Here is a 20,867-nt window from a genome sequence, read left to right on the forward strand (position 1 = left end):
TCTGTTACATTTGTACTATGGGTAGGTTTGGTATATATATATAGATAAACAGTTGTTGCACACATCATCTGTTACATTTGTACTATGGGTAGGTTTGGTATATATATAAGTTGTTACACACATCATTTGTTACATTTGTACTATGGGTAGGTTTGGTATATATATATATATATACATATAAACAGGTTGTTACACACATCATCAGTTACATTTGTACTATGGGTAGGTAAGGTATATATATATAAACAGGTTGTTACACACATCATCTGTTACATTTGTACTATGGGTAGGCTTGGTATATATATATACATATAAACAGGTTGCTACACACATCATCTGTTACATTTGTACTATGGGTAGGCTTGGTATATATATATACATATAAACAGGTTGTTACACACAACATCTATTACATTTGTACTATGTGTGAGTTTGGTATTTATGTAACACACATCATCTGTTACATTTGTACTATGGGTAGGTAAGGTATATATATATATAAACAGGTTGTTACACACATCATCTGTTACATTTGTACTATGGGTAGGCTTGGTATATATATATATATACATATAAACAGGTTGTTACACACAACATCTATTACATTTGTACTATGTGTGAGTTTGGTATTTTAAAGTGTTGACTACATTCCGTTGTATTTCGGATTGCTTGTATGACATCGACATTTGTAGAAGTTACATGAATGGTATTTTGGACAAGAGATCTCTATACCACAGAGTGGTGTGCAAAGGGTGTTAATATTGTCATTGATACGTTACGGCGCATGCCTGCAAGGATCCGGTCATTATGTCATTGCCCTTTGCTTTGTGGTTCTTTAGAACATACTGTTATGTGTCATATAATGTCGATTCAAATATATAACATAAATGTATGATTTTTGGTTCACTAGTACACACGAACAAGTGACGTGCCATGACAGTAGGCCACTGTCCTTCACCTTCACGGGCGTTATTACGCTTTGTGCCAACCGAAGTCCGAGATCTACGGCCATTACTATGGGTACTGGTCAGTGATGTGGTCAAACGCATATAGTACCAAATGCCTACTTAATTGGTTGTGATTGACCAAGTTGTTGTTGAGAGAGTGATAAATGATAAGAACGATTTCTATATGTAAATTTATGGCCAGTTAACAAATGGTAAGGACAATTATTTTTTCAGTAACCACACAGACAGCAGGCATGGCTAGTTACCCACAACCAGCACCAGAACAACCCGGTTACCTTAACCCTCCCGAAGGTCAGTTTGGCACTGTACCGCCCCCTGTAGGAACTTACGCACCTCCGACGCAACCTACATACCCCACGGGTACACAGCCCTACCCTCAACAGGCCCCACCATACAACCTAGGGAACACGTATGACCCTAACACAGCCCCTATGGCAGGAGGAGGTGCCTACACAAACCAGGGATTCCAGGCCCCACCGTCATATGACACTGTTACCTCAGGGAAGCAATGATACCAGGAGAAGAGCTGCTGGAAGTCAATCAAGACAGTGACATAAGAAGCGGGGTACAGAGAGCAACAACTGCCCCGCCTAGCTTTTAGAGTGAGAAGGCACACATATCTCCCTTCGACCTTTTGTCATTTAAAGTTTTTAAAAACTATATATTTAACAAAGAATCTTAACTTTCGTTTTTCTGGAGTTTAAACTATCTATATTTCCGCCAAGAAACTAAATTTGTAAATCATATTGTTTTATGCGGCATGACTACAAACCATGCGACTTATAAAGCTAAACTAGAAAACCAATATTATAACGAACATTCTACGTTCTCGTGGTAACAGTGAATATGATTATTTTATTATTTATGCCCGATTGGTGGTATTCAGCCGGTTCGGTTAGTCTTTTATACTACTTTTATACGTAACGGTACTCCATAAATTGGAGATGTTGAAATTTTGATCATTACCGTATGTTACTTAATGTATTGGCTTATTTCGTGGAAGTTACATATGATTCGCTCGGCGTTACAGTTTTAGGCTTTTTTACCCAAACTCCAACGAGAAACTTTATGTTGATTCCCCATAGTTACTTCCCTTCGTTTCACTCGGAAAGCACGTGTTATGGGGAAAAGCTTCACAGCCAATGGGGCAGAGAATAGCTATCACATATTTAATTAATTACAATAATTAATAATTGTATTGTATTGTAATTAATCAATTATGATAAACGACAACTGTTGAAGCCGTGTGACCTGTCCGTTATATCTATCTATATATATACATATCGTATACAGATTAGGTTTGGTGACCAAGATGGTAGGAACGACAACTCTTGGTAGATTTTATTATTCCCAAAATTATTTAAAACTGACAGAAAAACTCAATGATGTCAGTTTTTTAACATTGTCTTTTGCGAAGATTTTTTGCGAATTTCATTTCCATCATATCAAATTGGTCGCATATTTCGTCGACTTTAAAATTGTGTTTTGCTTTTATGTGTACATAAAATGTACATGTTATGAGACACAAACTACCAAGACTTTATTTAACTTGTAGTCACCAGTTGTCGAGTTTTACTTTCTGTATTTTTTAACGATTTGTACTAAAGTTAAGAGATTGTACTCCATTTTAAAGATCATATTTATGTATATATTTTATGCTTTTTCTGAACGACATTTTCATGAGAAAACACATTTTGTTTCCTCTGTTACTTTTTTTCATGTCCTGTCTTTGTTTTAGCTTACGCCAATTTTAGATAGATAAAACTCGACCAATTTTCTGTGAACGAAACTTTGTCTGTTAATATTGACAATTGAAGCTGACGCTATGAGCGAAGATCAATCGTGTTTTCATTTCTCTTTCAAGATCGCTATGATTTTTTTTTTTCATTTTTAATCGTGAAGGTCGTTCCATACCAACACCGTTTGCCTGGTATGAAAATTGCTGTATTATGCTATGAAGGAGCATTATTATATTGAATTAACATGAATTAGCTAAAGCTATTATCGGGGGTTGGGGACAACGTTAGGGGCGGTATATCAAGATCCGACACCGTGTATATATTTTCTAAAAAAAAAAGTTCATAACTAGTGCTTCATCTCCGTTATTACTACATATATAGATCTATTGATATTTTGTGTAATTTTGCAAATGCTACCGCTTAATATTTTGTGAATAAACATCTTGTTTCGAACGTCTTATCTTCATTTATATTTTCATTTCACATGTTTCATATTTTACCTCAAATCACATTTCTGTATACATACTCAAAGTAAACAAACAACTATTAAGTTTGTTTATTGGAACGTTATCTGTAGACTGAAATGTAGAAGATAAAAATGGCTTTGGGGAAATGCTGCATTTACACGTGCTATGTAATTAACCATTAGATATTAGTAAATAAAATCGTTATATCGAAGAGTGTGTTTCGGTAAAAAGGTGTGTGTGTGTGTGTGTGTGTGTGTGTGTGCGTGCGTGCGTGCATTCACTAGTTCAGCCACGGACTACCCTATAATTGGACAGACGACTGTTGGTCAGACTGAGGTCGAATCACGCGGTTTCACGCCATATCTCGTTGATGAAAAAGTCGTTGCTTCTTCAACTCAAGACCACGAATGTGCCGTTCTTCATCTTTCCTTGGCTGTGGAGCAGGCGCCTTATGTTTCAATAATCCAATTTGTCTTTTATTTTATTTAAAATGTATTGTGTTGCTAACCCATAACTCATTAGTTTGAGAAATCTAGGCGCATATTCTCGCTGATTTTTTGTCGACGTGATGACGTGAACTACTGAACCATATGATATAATCACTTGAACCTATATCTGAGTTCGTAGTTCAACGTCAGAAACATGTCCACATAAGCATACTTACAATTCTTGATTCCCCACCCGAGTCATGCCATGTAAACACAAGTTAAAATATGGTTAAAATATACGATTGACAAAAGTGAATAATGATATCATACAAAAGGTATATCATTTTTGCCAACCGCTGTGTAGGTGAAGCTTAGCCCATTTTGACGTACGTCTGAAGCAGGGACTACGCCCCTGGTCTGAAGTGAGTCAGCTCCGTTTGTCGTCTGTAACATTTCGATAGTTATACTAATGTTATATCGACTATTTGGTCAACCATTAACCTGTTCATTTTGTAAACTACAATAACCTGACTGTGCATACTCGTAGTTAAACCCACTGATGGCGATCTACGTACTTCTTGTCAAAGTCATGATAATTAATATAACACGTTTTTGAGCTACCTTTTATTTTTTAACTGTCTTATTTAGTGTAAAGTTATCAACTTTCCCTACTTTCAAAATACGATTTTTATATCCATTATGCTTTTTTTCCAGTTCCACTGGTGCCATTGGGCTAAAAGTTGCTGAGAATGTTAAGGAAAGGTAGCCAACAAAAGTTTCGCTATTTTTCGACCTTGCCATGGCAGCCATGGAGGCCATTTTGTAACATGATTGCGCAATCATGGTTTTCCACTGCAACATCCATTTCAAACTTCTCAAGTTTCACCAGTTGGATTGAGCTCCAACTTTAATGTCAAAAAACATGCGACACTTGTTACAGTTAAATACTGCTCACCAAAACTACCATCTGCATCAGCTACTTACTAATATTTCATTCAAAGTAGAAAAAATAACCCTTCTCCCCGCTGAATCTTTGTAGTTAAATGACCGTTAAAACCCGTGGGCTTCTTGTTTCCCAAAATGGCTTCAACGACGTAATACCCAATCAACGTAAATCGGTTAGAACGATGTTACAATATACGAAATTCAACCGTATTCAGATTCTTCTCGCACGAGACTGAAAGACACGAAGATGTCCGATTTTCCCTTGAATCGTGTACTAACAAACATGTATGTACTTATATGATGTTTAATTGATAGGAGAAATAAGCAGTGTACTTAATAATATTTTATTCATTTTGGCACAATGTGGATGTATACGTAAACATACATTTTCTTACAATCTCTACAAAGTTTCTTTACACAACATTCACAAAATAAGGTGACCATTCCATATAACGAAAATCATTGATTAAATCCATTTCTCTTGTCATCTATAACCGGAAATTTGATTGTTTGGCGACGCAAAGCCGGATAAAGAGTTATAGCTAGTTGTCATTGGTTGAAATCTCGTATAAAAAGGCACATGTTGTCCCGCTGGGAACATCGGTGACTGGGGACTAATTGTTGATAAAGGAGAACTTGGAATGTCATCATCTCTCATCATTTGTTGGTGTTTGTTGCTGATTGTGTACGGCGGCGGACAAGGTATTCCGAGTGCCTGTAACTGAGAGATATCAACGCCACCTGTTGGTAATGGCATACTTCCCGGAAATGATTCATCCTTTCTTTTCCGCTTTTCTTTCATTCTCCTATTTTGAAACCAAGTTTTCACCTGTGAAAACAAATGTATAGCATAATGGTTAGTTTTAAAAGTTCACAATTTTTGAAGATGAAATATTGTGAAGGATTGCTACCGTGAAGCGAACATCGGGATTTCCATTCGTACTCTACATTTTACTGACAGTAAACTTATCCGTGTACTTAAATGACATGCTGTGTTAAACATTGAATTGGTTTCGTTGTCAAGAAGTGAGAAAGCAAGCATATTAGTATTGTAACAACAGAGACAAAGTTCAACTATTGAATGTTAATGCAAAACGTTTTCAGTTTTCACGTTTTAGTTACTAAATGTACTGGCCAAGGTTTCGCGTTGATCAACAAATATGCTTTATCTCCAGTAAGGTTTACACGGAAAGATACACATGTACATGTATACATACATTTCTTCAGAGGGATAGAGAGAAATAATGATATATATTCCAATAACATGTTATCTTAGTGAGCATTTTTAGATCATAGGATTCGCAAAAAAAAAAATGCATAATGTATATATGTTTATCTAGTGGTTTTGCCGGTTTTAACGGCTCGTGTGTTGACGGCCGTTAAGAATGTTATAACAATAATAATAATAGCATGCATATTTATAAGCTGCCTTTACCTCGCCATTGATGATTTTGTTGGTTATCTATAGTTTATCTCCGTGACAATGTCTAGATGATGTACAAAGGAGGTAACTAAAGTACGATCTTACAATATTGTTGGGGAAGTTACCAGTAATTCTCTTCTGCTTATCAATATTTCCTTTATTCAGTTTGGATAAAAAGTATTAATCTGTTATTGAAGTTACCTGTTGATCAGTCAGTTTCTGTTCTCTGGCAAGTTTTGACCTCTCACCAGCCGGTAGATATTTCTGTGTTACATATCGTCGCTCCAACGCCTCAATCTGTTCGTTTGAGAATGCCGTTCTGGCTTTCTTTTGGCGCGGAGTTTCACCAAAACCTTCATCACAATCTGAGAAAAAAAAAATCTGATAAAAACCGTAAAACATAGTCACGGACTTAGATTTTGCATATCTAAATCCGTGATAGTCCGTCATAGGTCCGTTATTACTGTTATCGGGAATCGACACGGGCAAACGAGGACTATAACAAAACTGCATTGTTTCTTTAAAATAGAGTCTGTTATTTAGGTTTGTAAGGAAAAGTTTATTGTTTTTTTTTCAATTTGAAATACATTGTATCAGAAATAATCGCATTTATGAATTCATTATACTATAGTTTTCATATAAACTTTCATAAATATATATGTAATTACAAAATATACGACACTTACCTGAAGTCAGACAGACAGATTCGAAACTTGAATTTATTACACTTTCATTGTGAACCTGCTTTGTAGCTCTACTTTGAATGTTTTCATCAACATCTACATCAATGCGTTTACGCTTCACAGACTTCCCGGTTACAGATGGAGTGTTTTCGTGCTTAGTAACGTTGCGCTTGAGCTTATCACAGCTTCCAGATGCAGGTGTGCTATTTAAGGAGGAATATCCATCGTCGGGACTGAGTCGGAATGTGTCTCTCATGTTTCCAATTGGAGAATGAAACTGTACAGGAGAATTACATGACAATGATGGTTCATTCTTTGTAATATACGGACTAGTATGGACACTTGTGACGCTTTGCCACGGATTTCTGTTAATGAAATACATTTCGTTTGTGTCCCCGTCATGATTTTCCGTCCGGCTGCTTTTCGCTAGATTTTCAATGGTAAATGTTATTTTCTTATTGTTTGTAACCGCCATTTCATGTCACTCTTTTTGAGGTTTTCAGACAAAATAAACACAAAATTAGAAAAGATCGTTTTCACAATAGAAAAACTGTTAAACAGTTTTCAAATATTTCCAGTGGCACAATAATAATATGAAATCTCTGAAAGGTCTCCACTCACTGAATGACAGAATAATTTTAAACTCAACCTTTGAGCGACATCCTATTTATACGCCTAATTTCTCAGGTGTCCAAATAAGGTCGCGCTGACCTCATTGTCACCTTTTTGACCATTTGTCACCAATGTTGATTTGTGATAACTGTAACAACACAAGCCCAATAGTTCTTTCAAAAACCTGTTCGAGTAGAGTGTTGAACCAAGTTCTCGTTGTTATCTTAATTAATTAGTCGATAGTAACCTCTAATTGCGATCTGTGAAATCCATCCACCTGGTGTCGAACGGTAATTATCGTTGGCCGATCCGGGGCATTTGTGTTGTTACTGTGAGGGAACGGACGGTATTTAACAATGGCTAATCATCGTTAATTGCAATTGAGCCCAACACCTAACCAACTTTGTTCAATAGAGATCGTTGACACCATATCTGAGCACTTCGTTGATATCAACATATACAAGTCTATTTTTCGTATTCATCACAATCACTAACATCGTGTTTAATCCCTACCTCTGGAGAAAGAAAATTAACACATTTTTAATAGTAGATAGTCTAGCTTAGACTGAAAGCTCTGTTGGAGTTGATACGTCACATTATGTACTAATCCAAATATTGATGAGAATTATGCTACAGGTAAGTTTAAGATATCTAGATTATTTTTGGAAAATGTGACAAAGGAAATAGATAATATGGGGATTAGTAAGTGATTCTGTTTAAGAATTGAACCATTATCAACATAATCTGAATGATTCAGTAAATTCTATGATATGTATGTAATTATGGATGGAGTTTGTACATTTCTCTTTATGGGTAAAATAATCCATTAGTTGATACAAATATATCAAAGGAAACGAGTTTCATCAAAAGCAATGGACTTGTACATAATCTAGGCCATAGACACTGATAATTTATCGATTAACTGATTTTTTTTGTAATCAGCGATTGATGTTGGTTTAAGATTATTTACATCAAAGAAAACGATTACATTTTTACTTTCTTTGATTACTAATATTTTGTTATGAAACCCAGGAAAAGTCCATCAAATCAAGACATAACAAGGATTATTATCGATTTTTTTTATTTCATTGAAACCGACAGATTTAAGATTTATTTACTTAATTAAAGTATTTTATATAATTTTCTTTTATAAATATGAAACCAAATAAATATGTACACCAAGAAAAGTTTAAAGATTGTCGTTTTACTTTAGTTTAAGTCAGTTATTGAATTTTTGCTCTTTACTAGATGTTATTACAAGCATATTTTTCAAATGTTTTAGGAAATACTGATTTCATAAGGAAAGACTGTTTTTCGAGGAAAACGATGGATAATTGATGTTGATATATTGATTTTGCATTAATATCAATATTGATTTTTTCACCAATATTTTTTAAGTACTCTAAATTCCAATCTAAAACAAACAACGAGAAAAATTTATTACTGATCATTACTTTACTTTCAATCCATGAAAATCAGGGATGTATAATGTTCTTTATGTCCCAGATCAATACCAAACAGTATATTTTTTTAAGAACACAGTTTTGTATAAATAATAACATCAGACTACAAACTATTTACTCTTTACCAGTCACTGAAATCGGATTCTTGGTTTGTTGATGATATTTGTCTATACTTTATCTATTACAACAGAGACATTTCCGTCGGTTTGAGCAGTGAATGACGTCACCTTAGTGATGATCTGACTTAAGCTGCTAGATGCCGCTTATTGTTTCTATCAGGAAGCTGAAAAAACGGACCCGTATGCACTGATATGTTTTTTGCCACTTTGTTCAATTAAATCTCTGTCATTTCCGCGAGTCCATGATTCAATCTTGCCACCTGATTGCCGGTAAAGACTGCTGGTAGATCTAGACACCAAACTCGACGAAGATTTTGTCAACCAGAAAATCATATTACTGACACGGCCAAGTTTGCTTTTGGAAGAAAGACACGTACTGATACTTATACAGTAAGGTCGTCCTTTACTTTTGTTTAGAAAAAGACCATGGTTTAAGCATGATTGTAAAATCAGAAGGCAGGGCTGTAGAAAAGCTTAGCGTCCTTCAAGCGCTATGGTGGTGACATTTTAAAGGTACATCAACAAACGAATTATAAATGTATACTTCAAGTACATAAAAGCGAAAAAAATGAAAAGGCTGAAAAGTTTAATCTGTAAGAGATACTGAATGACACGGCCGCACTGTATGAATGTTCTACAACGTTTATCAGCTGTTGAATTTCATGTTAGGGACAGTGATATGGCGAACCACTTTATCAATGATAGAACTACTGCCAATAGAAATGATTTCAACTTTAAAATTATTTAAAAATCAACATGTCAAGCAGTTATCCTAAATAACCAAAATACTGTCGACCGATTATCGTTCTTAGCTGTTGTGATTAAGTTGACTTCCTTGCCCTCACTCCCACCCTAAACAAACAAGACAATACGACGAAAAAAAAATCCATAATCGATATAATTTTCTTACATCACGCTATCATAAATTTTTTATTCAATAAAAACAATCAAGCTTTACTTAATAGATGACAAAAGAGTAAATAAATTTAAGAAATTTTGACGAATATTGTGCTCGTAGTGTAGAGACAATAAACAAAAGGACTGTTAAGTATAGGATTTTATTAATGTGTACATGTCATATTTTAAATTTGTACAAAAATCTATACTTTATTGTATAGTGAATGGAGACCTTGGTTGATATCCATAGCTTATTGAAGAATGACCGTATATATATTTATCAAAAAGTTAAAATTCGCAGTGACCGGTACATATACACTAAATGTAAAGTGTCTGAAGATTTGCTGTGAAAGCACTTCACTAATGTTAGGTGTTTCCAAATAGATATGTTTACTGTATTCTCTACTGAAGAAAACGATTCACCATGAAAATACTTTTAAGAAATCGATGAAAGCGGGTTTACCAACGTATCACAAAACCCTATTGATTTAAATATTTTTCATAGAAGTTTTGTTTTCTACAATCATTTAATGTGATATTGGAAAATTAACACGAACATCTCTAAATGTATAAACCACAAGATGTTTAAAAAAGAATTGAAACCTAAAAAAATATCTTATGAAATTATCAATAAGAACACATATAATTATCAAAGTTTAGAGTAGGTAATTTTGGTCTCTCCATTTCCAAATGAAACTTGCGGACGAATAGAGGAAAGGAATACAAAGTCTGTGTGTCTTGATTTCCATTACCTATTTAAATATCGGAATCAAAGGCTGTTATGTGTACAAAACTGAAATTTTTACTTTCACTCTCCATAATGTAATAGACAAGTTTGTATAATTTTTCATAATTTGATTAATTATGCAGATTGCCAGCGCCTGGCAACCTGTGTAATTCTCTGACTATTGAAAAAATAAATAACCAATGCGGGTAACCTATTGTACCATATATTGTGAGTTCTCAACAATTATGTTATCAGGTTGTGAGAATAAATGAAATAAATGGATAGATGGTTAACTCCCCTATCGACTTTCTGCTCTATCTGAAGACATCATATTCTCAGCCAATTTCGGCGCTAGCGATCCCATACAGAACTAAACAAAGGGCAGTAACTCCGGGAAATCAGACTGAGACAGTGTGAGAGTCTTTGTTCGCAAGGTTCACACCTTTGTGGTACATAGCCGGGCTGAAGGCGGAGTTGGAGTCATTTGTTTTGATTTACACTCCCTTCCTACATCGTAGTGTGCTGATGCCAGTGTGGGATGACTATATCCATCCTGCGGAGATCGCTAGTGTTGGGATGGAAGAGACTAGATTTGTTTAACCTAACTGCCTTACACATATATCCTAAGTATGTGATAAACATACCCTTGCCACGTAGGCTTAATCTGAAATGTTAATTTATCATATTTTCATACCTTCATACAGATGATAAGATGTATGTGTTGGGCCGAGATGGACGGAATGCTTACCATTCGACACTAGTTGTCCTCTTCCCACATCCCTAGAAACCCAATGCATCACGTACTCAGCCAACTAAAAACAAAAAGAACTTTTGCACGGAGAGAAATATCACTTACGTGTACATGTACTTTGTGTTGTATGGGAATCACAATGGATTAGAGAAATAATGATACTAATGTCGTCCCCCAAACTATATCTACTGATTCAGTACACAAATTTGTAATTATAATTAAGGCCGTTATCATAAATATTACAAGCTTTAGACAAACATACATACAAATTGAAAAGGAGTCAATCCCGAGTGTCAAAAGTGACGTTGGGGCGTCTAAGTCGAATCCATAAACACATGCTACATCTATTTTATACAATTACATTATGCTGTCGCCATTAGATCAATTCTATCCACCGTCCGCAATAGATTTTATGTTAGCAATGTCCGTATGTTGCAACGGTGGTTACCAGTGCTGATTCAAAGCCATGAAATATTGGGAATTCGTAATCATTAATATCGGTTTATTGAGCTGATGGTACTATACATTGTTAAATACATCGTTTGTGTTCCGATTTTGAATACTGAATTCTGAGTCGTCATCGATCAAATCAGATCCAAATTGCATGTCCATCCGATTTTATAATAGATGTTTCTCTCAGACTGAAGCTTCACAAAAGTGATTTAATTATACAAGTTCTTGTGGCGGGTATATGTCGATTACAACAATGAGATAGCTGTGATTAGTTTTCGCATGAATAATGTGTTATGTCATCAAAACGAAATTAGAAAGTAAGAAGGAATGACATTTCATAATGGCGTAAATATTTCATATTGAATTGGAGCAGGACATGATAAAATTAATAGGCGGTGAAAACTGAGAGGAACGCCATAATTTTGATAATAAGTATTTGTTGTTTCTATCGAAAAGGGGGTAATATTAGCTTACATCAATTGCGAATTAAGCAATTGAAACTTATACTAATTACTTTTACTGGCCCGAATGTAAGCGCTTGAGGGGTCATACTGTGGGAGGAAACTGGAGTACCCGGGGGAAACCAGCGTAGTGGGACAGGTGACCCCGATCTTTTCACGTTCGTTCCGGGAATCGAACCCCGGACGGCAAGGTGAAAGGCGCTTGCGTTACTGTCCACCGTGCCTTCCGACCGCCAGTAAAAGGAGATTATGTGCAACTAAAGTTACCTCTGGGTACAATGGACCATCGTCGAAGCCCTATTGGCGCACAATGGTCGACATTAAAAAAAATCAACTTCAAACACAGAATCAGTACTTTTGTTACATAATACAGAAATCATGCAATAATCAACAAAATAGACCAAGCGGAAGTGTTTGAAACCGAAGGATTATCGGGCTGGCTTAAAGCGATCCCTAACAGGTATTTATCACAAAACGAAATCAAATCGAATGCATGAATGCAAGAGGGACAAACGCGATAGATAAACTGCCCCATCACAAGTTTTGTTCCGACGGAGTGAAACGAAGGGCAGTAACTCTGCGAGACCAGAATGTGTCCCATTGACAAACGTCCCCATTGCGTCATTTGCATTTGCTGAAATGCCCGTTTTAAAGGGAAGTGGGGATGGTATTTTAATTAAATACCTATCGGCACGTGATGAATGGGGAGGAGGGCCATCCAGCGATTATTTCATTAAAAACGGCTTTCAGGTTTCTTTTTTCTCGGAATTCGCACTTGTTGATGAAGTGTCGGTGTATCAGTTTCCATAACGTCTGCATGCATCTCCCGTGGAGTTTGTCAGTAATGTCCGATGCGTAGCCTTGTTAATATGCGGCTTTATTGTTCTACCTGACACCCATCAACCATACTAGTTAATATATTGAAAAAGCATCTTTGTACTGACCATCTAATAGAGGCTTTATTGGAAAAAATATTGGAAATGAACTCGGACGACCTGCGCGTTATTGATTACAGATAAGTCTTAAGGAATCTATAGTATATATATATATAAACACGAAGAAAAATATATGAATTCGTCAGATAATGGCTACAAGTTCGTTTCACAGCGTTCTTTTTATGGTAGATAAAGTATTCGCTCTTAAGAGAGTATTGACTATTTTCGTGTTGTTTTCATCCATTAAAAGATCTAATTTACTAATTGATACATTCAATAAGTATTCCAATATGTGAAATCTATACCGATAGAACGCCTTGTTAGTTTAAAATATACTGAAAGTAAAAAGCAAACAAACAAACAAAAACAGAAAAAAAATTGATTGGATATGAATTTAGAAAAAAAATCCTTTGGCTGAATGCTTGTGGTTCATCCTCAAATTCCTGGTCTTTGTACATAACACATCGAGTATAGAAATTCATTTGAAGATTGCTCAGCTGGCCGTTATCAATTAATATTATCACGGACTGATAATATACACTGTTCATGATAGTCCGTGATATTATTCACTATCGCTACTTGTTAATTTATGAACCAAATGTCTTTTATTTAATTTTTCTTGGTTTTCCGGGACGAAATTTGATGATAAGAAATGGTTAAAGGTAGAAAGCAGTGTTCACCACACCGTGAAACATTACAAATTTTCACATGTATTTTGACAATCAATTCATAAAAAAAAAAAAAAAAAATCCTAACCTAAGCTGACCAGACTTCCATTTTGTTAAATTTGTCATTGCGATGACACTACGGAGCAGCTTGAACGCCATATGTGTCCAACATTTTGTTATCAGATCGTGTACCGACAAACGAAAAGTCGTACTGGAAAACACATACGAAAATTAATGAAATGCTATAAACGTCCTGAAAGTGTCGAAATAGATACACAATTCTAGAATGGAGTATATGGATTAAACCGGGGTTTTCGGTTGTACTTTGTATACTGAGGTAGAAAATAGTGTGACGAGATGGTAAAAGGATTATAGAAAAATTGTGCACATAATTGTAACAATGTACTCTAGTCGATTCGTTATAGATGCGCGATAGCCCCCCTCGTCTCTGTTTGGTAATGCCCCGTTGCAGCGGATCCAGATGCTCTACTTGACATACAAAATGAAAGGACGGGTATATATACTAAACAAAAAAGAAAGGTAACGCTACTTTATTCTGTGATTAATTAATTAACCCCTTCATAAATCCTTACCAATCATGTACGAATAAAGTAATTGATCAATTCTGATAAAACTGCAGTCATGGTTCATTATAAAACATTGCGTTCAGTTGATTTTATTCGACTGTAAAGGACGTTGGGGTCAATTTCAAAGGTAACACCATTAGTAACTGGTATGGCCACCGTTTGCGAAGTAAACAGCATTGCAGCGTCGTAGCATGGAACTCGTAAACCGGCGGATAATTCGAGGAGAGATGTTGTTCCATTCAGCGATCAAGGCTTGGGCCAGCTCCTGCAAGTTTGACGGCTGATTTTGACGTTCTCTCACGCGTCGCCCAAGAACGTCCCAGACATGCTCAATCGGTGACAAATCAGGTGATTTAGATGGTCAATCTAACACCTGTACGTTATTCTGCTGCAAGAAAGTTCTGCTGACGCGACTGGTGTGTGCTCGTGCGTTATCCTGTTGAAAAATGGCGCCAACGCCATGGCGTCTTAAGAATGGCAGAACCACTGGATCTTAAAATTTCGTCCCAATATCGAATGCCGGTTAAATTGCCATTTAACACAACAAGCCTGGTACGAGTCCCCCGACAAATACCACCCCAAACCATTACACTTCCGCCGCCAAAGCGGTCCCGTTCTGCGACGCAGCAGTGCGCAAAACGCTCCCCTTGTCGCCTCCACACTCTGCGCCTTCCGTCACCGTGTTGCAGACAAAACCTGGACTCATCTGAAAACAGAACATTGTTCCGTTGTCGTAAGGCCCAACGACGGTGAACACGGGTTACGCCGATTATTACGGTGACTTCGCAACAAATTGGGTCCAGTGCAGGGACGCCGCGCTTTCAATTGGTAGGCCCTCAACCTGTTGCGGACTGTTTGGGGAGACACACGACGCCCAAACAATGTCCTTGTAGTCTCTACTGCGGTTACGAATCGATTGCGCAAGTGTATCAATCGTATACGACGGTCATCACTGGCGGTCGTTTTACGGGGTCGGCCGCTTCGGGGACGATCGGATGTTGACCCAGTCTAGTTTAAACGACTTATTAACTGGCAAATTGTCTTAACACTGCAACCAAAATGCCGTGCGACTCCCCAGCCTGGATCATGCTTACAGCCCTTTCTCTCTGTACTTGTGAATCCGGGGCATAATGATAAAGTTGATAGATGGCAAGATTCGGTGATTTCTAAGTCCTAAGGATCTAAGGAACAGTTGTCAGTTTGAATGTTTATGAAATTCAAGCGAAGATACAAGTTAGTCGCAGAAAACCTCGTGCAGCTCTTTCGCTGATGATGATGATGATGATGATGACGATTGATGTTCATGATGACGATGATGTGTAAATTATAATCTGTTATATAATTGGTGTTTGTAACTTTTTAATTTCATTATAGTTAATGTTAAATTTACTCATGTAAATAATGACTGTGTCCATGATAATCCTGATTGTGTCCATGATAACACAGAATCTGTCCATGAAATACTATTGAATCTTTCTATGAAATATTGCTTAATCTGTCCTTGATAATACTGAATCTGTTTAAATTTTATTGCTGAATTTGTCCATGAAATAATACTTAATCTGTCCATAAAATACTACTAAATTTGCCCATGAAATGATACTGAATATATGAGATTATGTTGAACTTTAATGTGTACTATCTACTCTTCCTGTTATGTCTGATTTAAATATTGTATGACCTCTTGTTACATGCGTATGTGTGTCAGAGAGTAATAAAAAATCTTGAATCTTGAATCTTGCTAATACAGACTTTCACGCTTGAATGATTTTGGTAACCCCCTTGGATTTTGTAATGTGAAACATTACCATTTTCTAATATTGCACAAACGTCATTTTGTTTTCACTCATTTACAGGTATTCGCCAAGGAAACATGTTAACCTTTCTTTTTTTGTTGAGTATATCCTTTACAATAAGCCTTGTTAGAGACCATGTAGAGGTTTTACCGTGGTCATGGTATTACAACAGTGATGAATCAAGTTTAATTAGACTCTCCGAAATATCCGAATCCACCCTTAGCATTAATTATCAAACGCTTTATATTTCTGAAGTCACGAGATTTACAGCTTCGGCAAAATATGTTGAAACACATGGTTATGCTACATATCGTAGCTGTTGAAACTTTCAATTTAGGTATTGGTTGAATATTGACCATTTTATAAACACGACTTTTAGTTTTTTTGCGTTTATTCTCCATAATTAATGAAATTTCTAGAAGTTGTTTTTTTATTTATTAAAACATCAATTCATCAGTGATAATTATCATATTGTTTATATTTAATTAAAACGTGTTAAAAGTAACATCTATGTTAAAGTTTGAAAAAAATATGACGATAAAGCTGTGGCGGAGTTTGACCACAAGTCTTCCATACAAGTGTCGCTACAAAACATAAATAGATTTTGTTGTAGCCGAGCCGTCATTTACTGAACAACAGACGGACCGAAGCTGTGGCATATTTGCACCTGTGTGGAGTGATAGTTCGGAGTCGGGATTTATCCATGGAGGACTGGATTTCAAGTAACTATTGTCGACGATTAGCGCTACAAAACATTTTTCTGCTGTTCTGTGTTTGGGAAACAAAAGGTAAATTGTAGAAAATTAAATTACATATTAGTTATTTAACGCAAATATCCTGTGTACAGAATTCAAATGTTTGATTGATCAATATATTTATAGCAAGAAAAACTACTCTTGTCGAAAACTTTTCATTTGTTAAACAGATTTGAATAAATCTTTATATTCTGTCCTTTCACAATTCCAGGTGCGTCTTTGGAATACATTATATTAACATTTTCAAAGATATCTACTTTTTCAATATTCCTACCGTTTGATTATATTTCTTATACGTTTTCAAGTCGGTAAATCCAGATTTCAATCATCTATATATCCTGCTTGATTTACAACGTATACTTTCGCAGTTCACTGAATTTAAATTAACAATTGATCATGTATGCCTTTGAGAAATAGTAATGCCGTTTTCCGACTGCCTATCACTAATACTTCGTTCTTGCCATCTACACTTCGTTGTTTGGAATAACCTGGATGACTCGACCAAGCCTTCAGCCTTACTTAACTGATACCCGTAAAAAGATGATCTCAACACCCCTCCTTCTCACCCAGGTATTCACACCAAACTTAAACACCACTGTAGCTCTCCAAAGTATGACTTATTTAGGATAAATGTTTTTGATACACCTGGCTTTACATTTGATCATATTTGTGAAAATGTTTATCACTTTTCTTTAAATGTCGTCGTTATTTTGTTCCAAGAAATACCCTTTTCCAACACGTAATCTCTATGAATTTACCTGGGCCGAGTGATTTGGACTTGTCAGGGTATGGCAATGACGTTCTGTCTCATGAAATTAATTCTGAAATCTTTTTACATGTCAAGCACATCATCTTATCAAATCAATCAACATATTTTAAATTTCAAAATACTGTTTTTCAAGTAATTTTTATGACGTCATATAATCTCTCTCCCTTTCTCTCACTCTCTCTCTCTCACCCCCCTCTCTCTCTCTCTCTCTCTCTCTCTCTCTCTCTCTCTCTCACACACACACACACACACAAACACAAACACACACACACACACACACACACACACACACACACACTCTCTCTCTCTCTCTCTCTCTCTCTCTCTCTCTCTCTCTCTCTCTCTCATCTGATCATATATTGGTGTCGATGAACCTGGTAACAGTTAATTCACTCAAAATTGAAATCTACATATTTACCATTTATCATTGTTTCTGTTAATTGTCGATAAAACATGAGAGCCCAAGTAGCCTAGCCGATCACCAGAGTGTACAAATGGAAACAAGTTTCATCTCGCTATTGTATAGCTTTAATGATGTAATAATGACTTATATGGTAAAATATTGTAAAAGTGACCCCCTCCCTAGTGGGAAATGTGAGACTCTGGTGTCATGAAATTTACAATTTTGGTGAAGCACTCTAAAACCTTCAATCCACGAAGAGTATTTGATTCTACCATATTTGAGTAATGCCAAATTACAATAAAATAGGTTTTGGGATTTTTCAGAAGAAGTCAAAAATGGTAAAATGTTTACGGAAGCATTAATTAATTAATTAAAACGACAGATAAGGACCCTAGTATTAGCCAAGATTATAATACGGCTGGATTCTTGTCACTTACTAAAGAGAGTAATACACAAGAGTACACAAGAGGGACGGATTATGGACACCGTTTTTGCCGTTTATGATTGCAAAGCTTTCAGGACAAATGGCGTCAACTTTATTGACAATTAATTTCATGTCATCCGTATATCCAATTCGTTTAAAAGCGGATTCATCCTCTGTCGCCAAGGCTGGTTTATGCAATAAATTACGGAAAGATCAATTAATTTATAAACGATTTCAATGTGGTCATACAACATATCTTTACACTTTTCTATGATTATGATCAATTTGTGTACATTTTCAATACTGGTATTTCATTGTTCACTGTATTTCGACTGAAAGTCGATCTGGACAATCAAAGGTAGCCAAGACAACAGGAAACAATGATTATCTTCACACAAGTTGGAAATCGAAGTCTCCGTGTTATTGGTAACGTGATGTGTAATATGGCGCATGTGAAGCCGTTCTAGTATTAAGAAATGACTAGATCGACTCTCGGCTGTTTAATATCATTCGAAACCGTCTTACGATTTTGTCATCTTTATAACAGATTTTTTGATAGAATACTGAATTACTTTTATTATGTTATACTGATCCAAAAATCAGTTGAACAAATATATATTTGTATTGGTGAGTGTACGTTTTACAAGGTTTGCATATCTTGATCCTTTGGTGTACGAAGACCCATTTGCGATAAGAAATAAAGGGTTTCTATTTAAGATTTTATACAGAAGATGTGTTATTTCAAATTATGTTACCGTTATTCCATAATCAAATCGTGTTACTTTCACAACACAGATTACTACCTGAGTATACATAAAACAAATTTTTGATGATGAATTTAATTTCATCGATTTTTTCATTTTCTACACAGCCGGATGTTATTACGACCCACCTCAATATCTAGTCAAAGGGACTTGTTCCACCGATTCTTCAATGATGCTTGTGGTCGACCTAAATGTCTGCAGGGACAATTGCCTGATGGAAACCGCGTGCATTGCATTATCTCACAATTCAATAACCAATCGCTGTCTACGTCACACATGCCTTGTTTCAACACAGGGTTCAAACAACTATGATTATTACGTAAAGAAATGCGAGCGTGAGTATAGTTAGGGTACATGGTCGTTGGACCACTAACCATATCTTAATGAACATCTCCTAAAATGTTTTACTGGTTAGACTTAAAAATAGTCAATTGCGAAACGAAACATCCATAACTACCATTATTCTTTTATAACGATATCTTGAGTCCTAATGTAAAATCACATACTGTTACTCAATAATCTTGACAGCGGAAACGACAACTACGACACAGGAAACGACAACATCAACACCGGAAACGACAACTACGACACCGGAAACGACAACAACAACACCGGAAACGACAACTACGACACAGGAACCGACAACTACAACACCGGAAACGACAACTACGACGCTGGAACCGACAACTACGACACAGGAAACGACAACTACAACGCTGGAAACGACAAAAACAACACCGGAAACGACAACAACAACGCTGGAAACGACAACTATGACACAGGAACCGACAACAACAACGCTGGAAACGACAACTACAACACCGGAAACGACAACAACAATACCGAAAACGACAACAACAGCGCTGGAAACGACAACAACAATACCGAAAACGACAACAACAACGCTGGAAACGACATCTACAACACCGGAAATGACAACAACAATACCGAAAACGACAACAACAACGCTGGAAACGACAACTACAACACCGGAAACGACAAGTACGACATCGGAAACGACAACTACAACTCCAAAAACGACAACTACGACTCAGGCAACAGCAACCACAGCACTTCAAACTACAACACAGGGAACGACAACTACCATACCAGAAATGACAACAAAGTATATTACAACTACGACAGAAATCTCTACGGTTCTGCCATCACGTGGTAAGACCACTTCATAGTCTTCACTAATGAGCTTTACTTGAAGATTTCTCTAAATATTTGCTTTTTTCTAAACAAAGATTGGAATATTACAATGTTTCCAGATAAGGCACATCATGATTATAAGTAAGAACACGTACGGCTTTGTGTATTGGTATTGCCTCTCCCACTAGTTCGTCTTATGTTCAAGGTTTGTTCATACACATGTACTTGACGCTGTTCAAACATTTCTGATATATGAAAAGAACGATTTAAGTGGCTGTTGCACCTCCCCATCTGAATATCGACTTTTCTTTCGGTCACGTTGGATTTTCCTCAGTCGCCTTATAGGCTTCAAAATTTAGGCCCTTAGTGTTACTGACGAAATAGCTGATTAACGCAGGTTAATTATTTGTTTGACACTACTGCATCAAACTGAATTATGAAAAGGTGCCATTTACCATTTTGTACAAGCTTTGAT

At 36.2% G+C, this 20,867-nt stretch overlaps 3 protein-coding genes across 3 annotated transcripts; 2 read left to right on the forward strand and 1 right to left on the reverse strand.

The window, feature by feature from the left end:
- Positions 1-1,201: 1,201 nt before the first annotated feature.
- LOC132564297 (proline-rich protein 2-like) lies at positions 1,202-1,480 on the forward strand. Its single transcript, XM_060228969.1, has one exon. The coding sequence runs from the start codon at positions 1,202-1,204 to the stop codon at positions 1,478-1,480; it is 279 nt and encodes a 92-aa protein (XP_060084952.1).
- Positions 1,481-5,031: 3,551 nt separating this feature from the next.
- On the reverse strand, positions 5,032-7,128 carry LOC132564298 (homeobox protein Hox-D3-like). The gene is made up of 3 exons (XM_060228970.1): positions 6,657-7,128; positions 6,172-6,335; positions 5,032-5,376 (listed from the first exon to the last, which is right to left on the reverse strand). Exons 1-3 carry the CDS (start codon positions 7,126-7,128, stop codon positions 5,032-5,034), a joined length of 981 nt encoding a protein of 326 aa, XP_060084953.1.
- Positions 7,129-17,369: 10,241 nt separating this feature from the next.
- On the forward strand, positions 17,370-20,427 carry LOC132564299 (hepatitis A virus cellular receptor 1-like). Its single transcript, XM_060228971.1, has 2 exons — positions 17,370-17,487; positions 19,766-20,427. Exons 1-2 carry the CDS (start codon positions 17,370-17,372, stop codon positions 20,425-20,427), a joined length of 780 nt encoding a protein of 259 aa, XP_060084954.1.
- The last annotated feature ends 440 nt before the right edge of the window (positions 20,428-20,867 follow it).

The sequence above is a fragment of the Ylistrum balloti genome, unplaced genomic scaffold (genome assembly GCF_031769215.1).
Source record: "Ylistrum balloti isolate Yb309-2 unplaced genomic scaffold, AGI_CSIRO_Ybal_v1 Utg372148, whole genome shotgun sequence".
Lineage (NCBI taxonomy): Eukaryota > Metazoa > Mollusca > Bivalvia > Pectinida > Pectinidae > Ylistrum > Ylistrum balloti.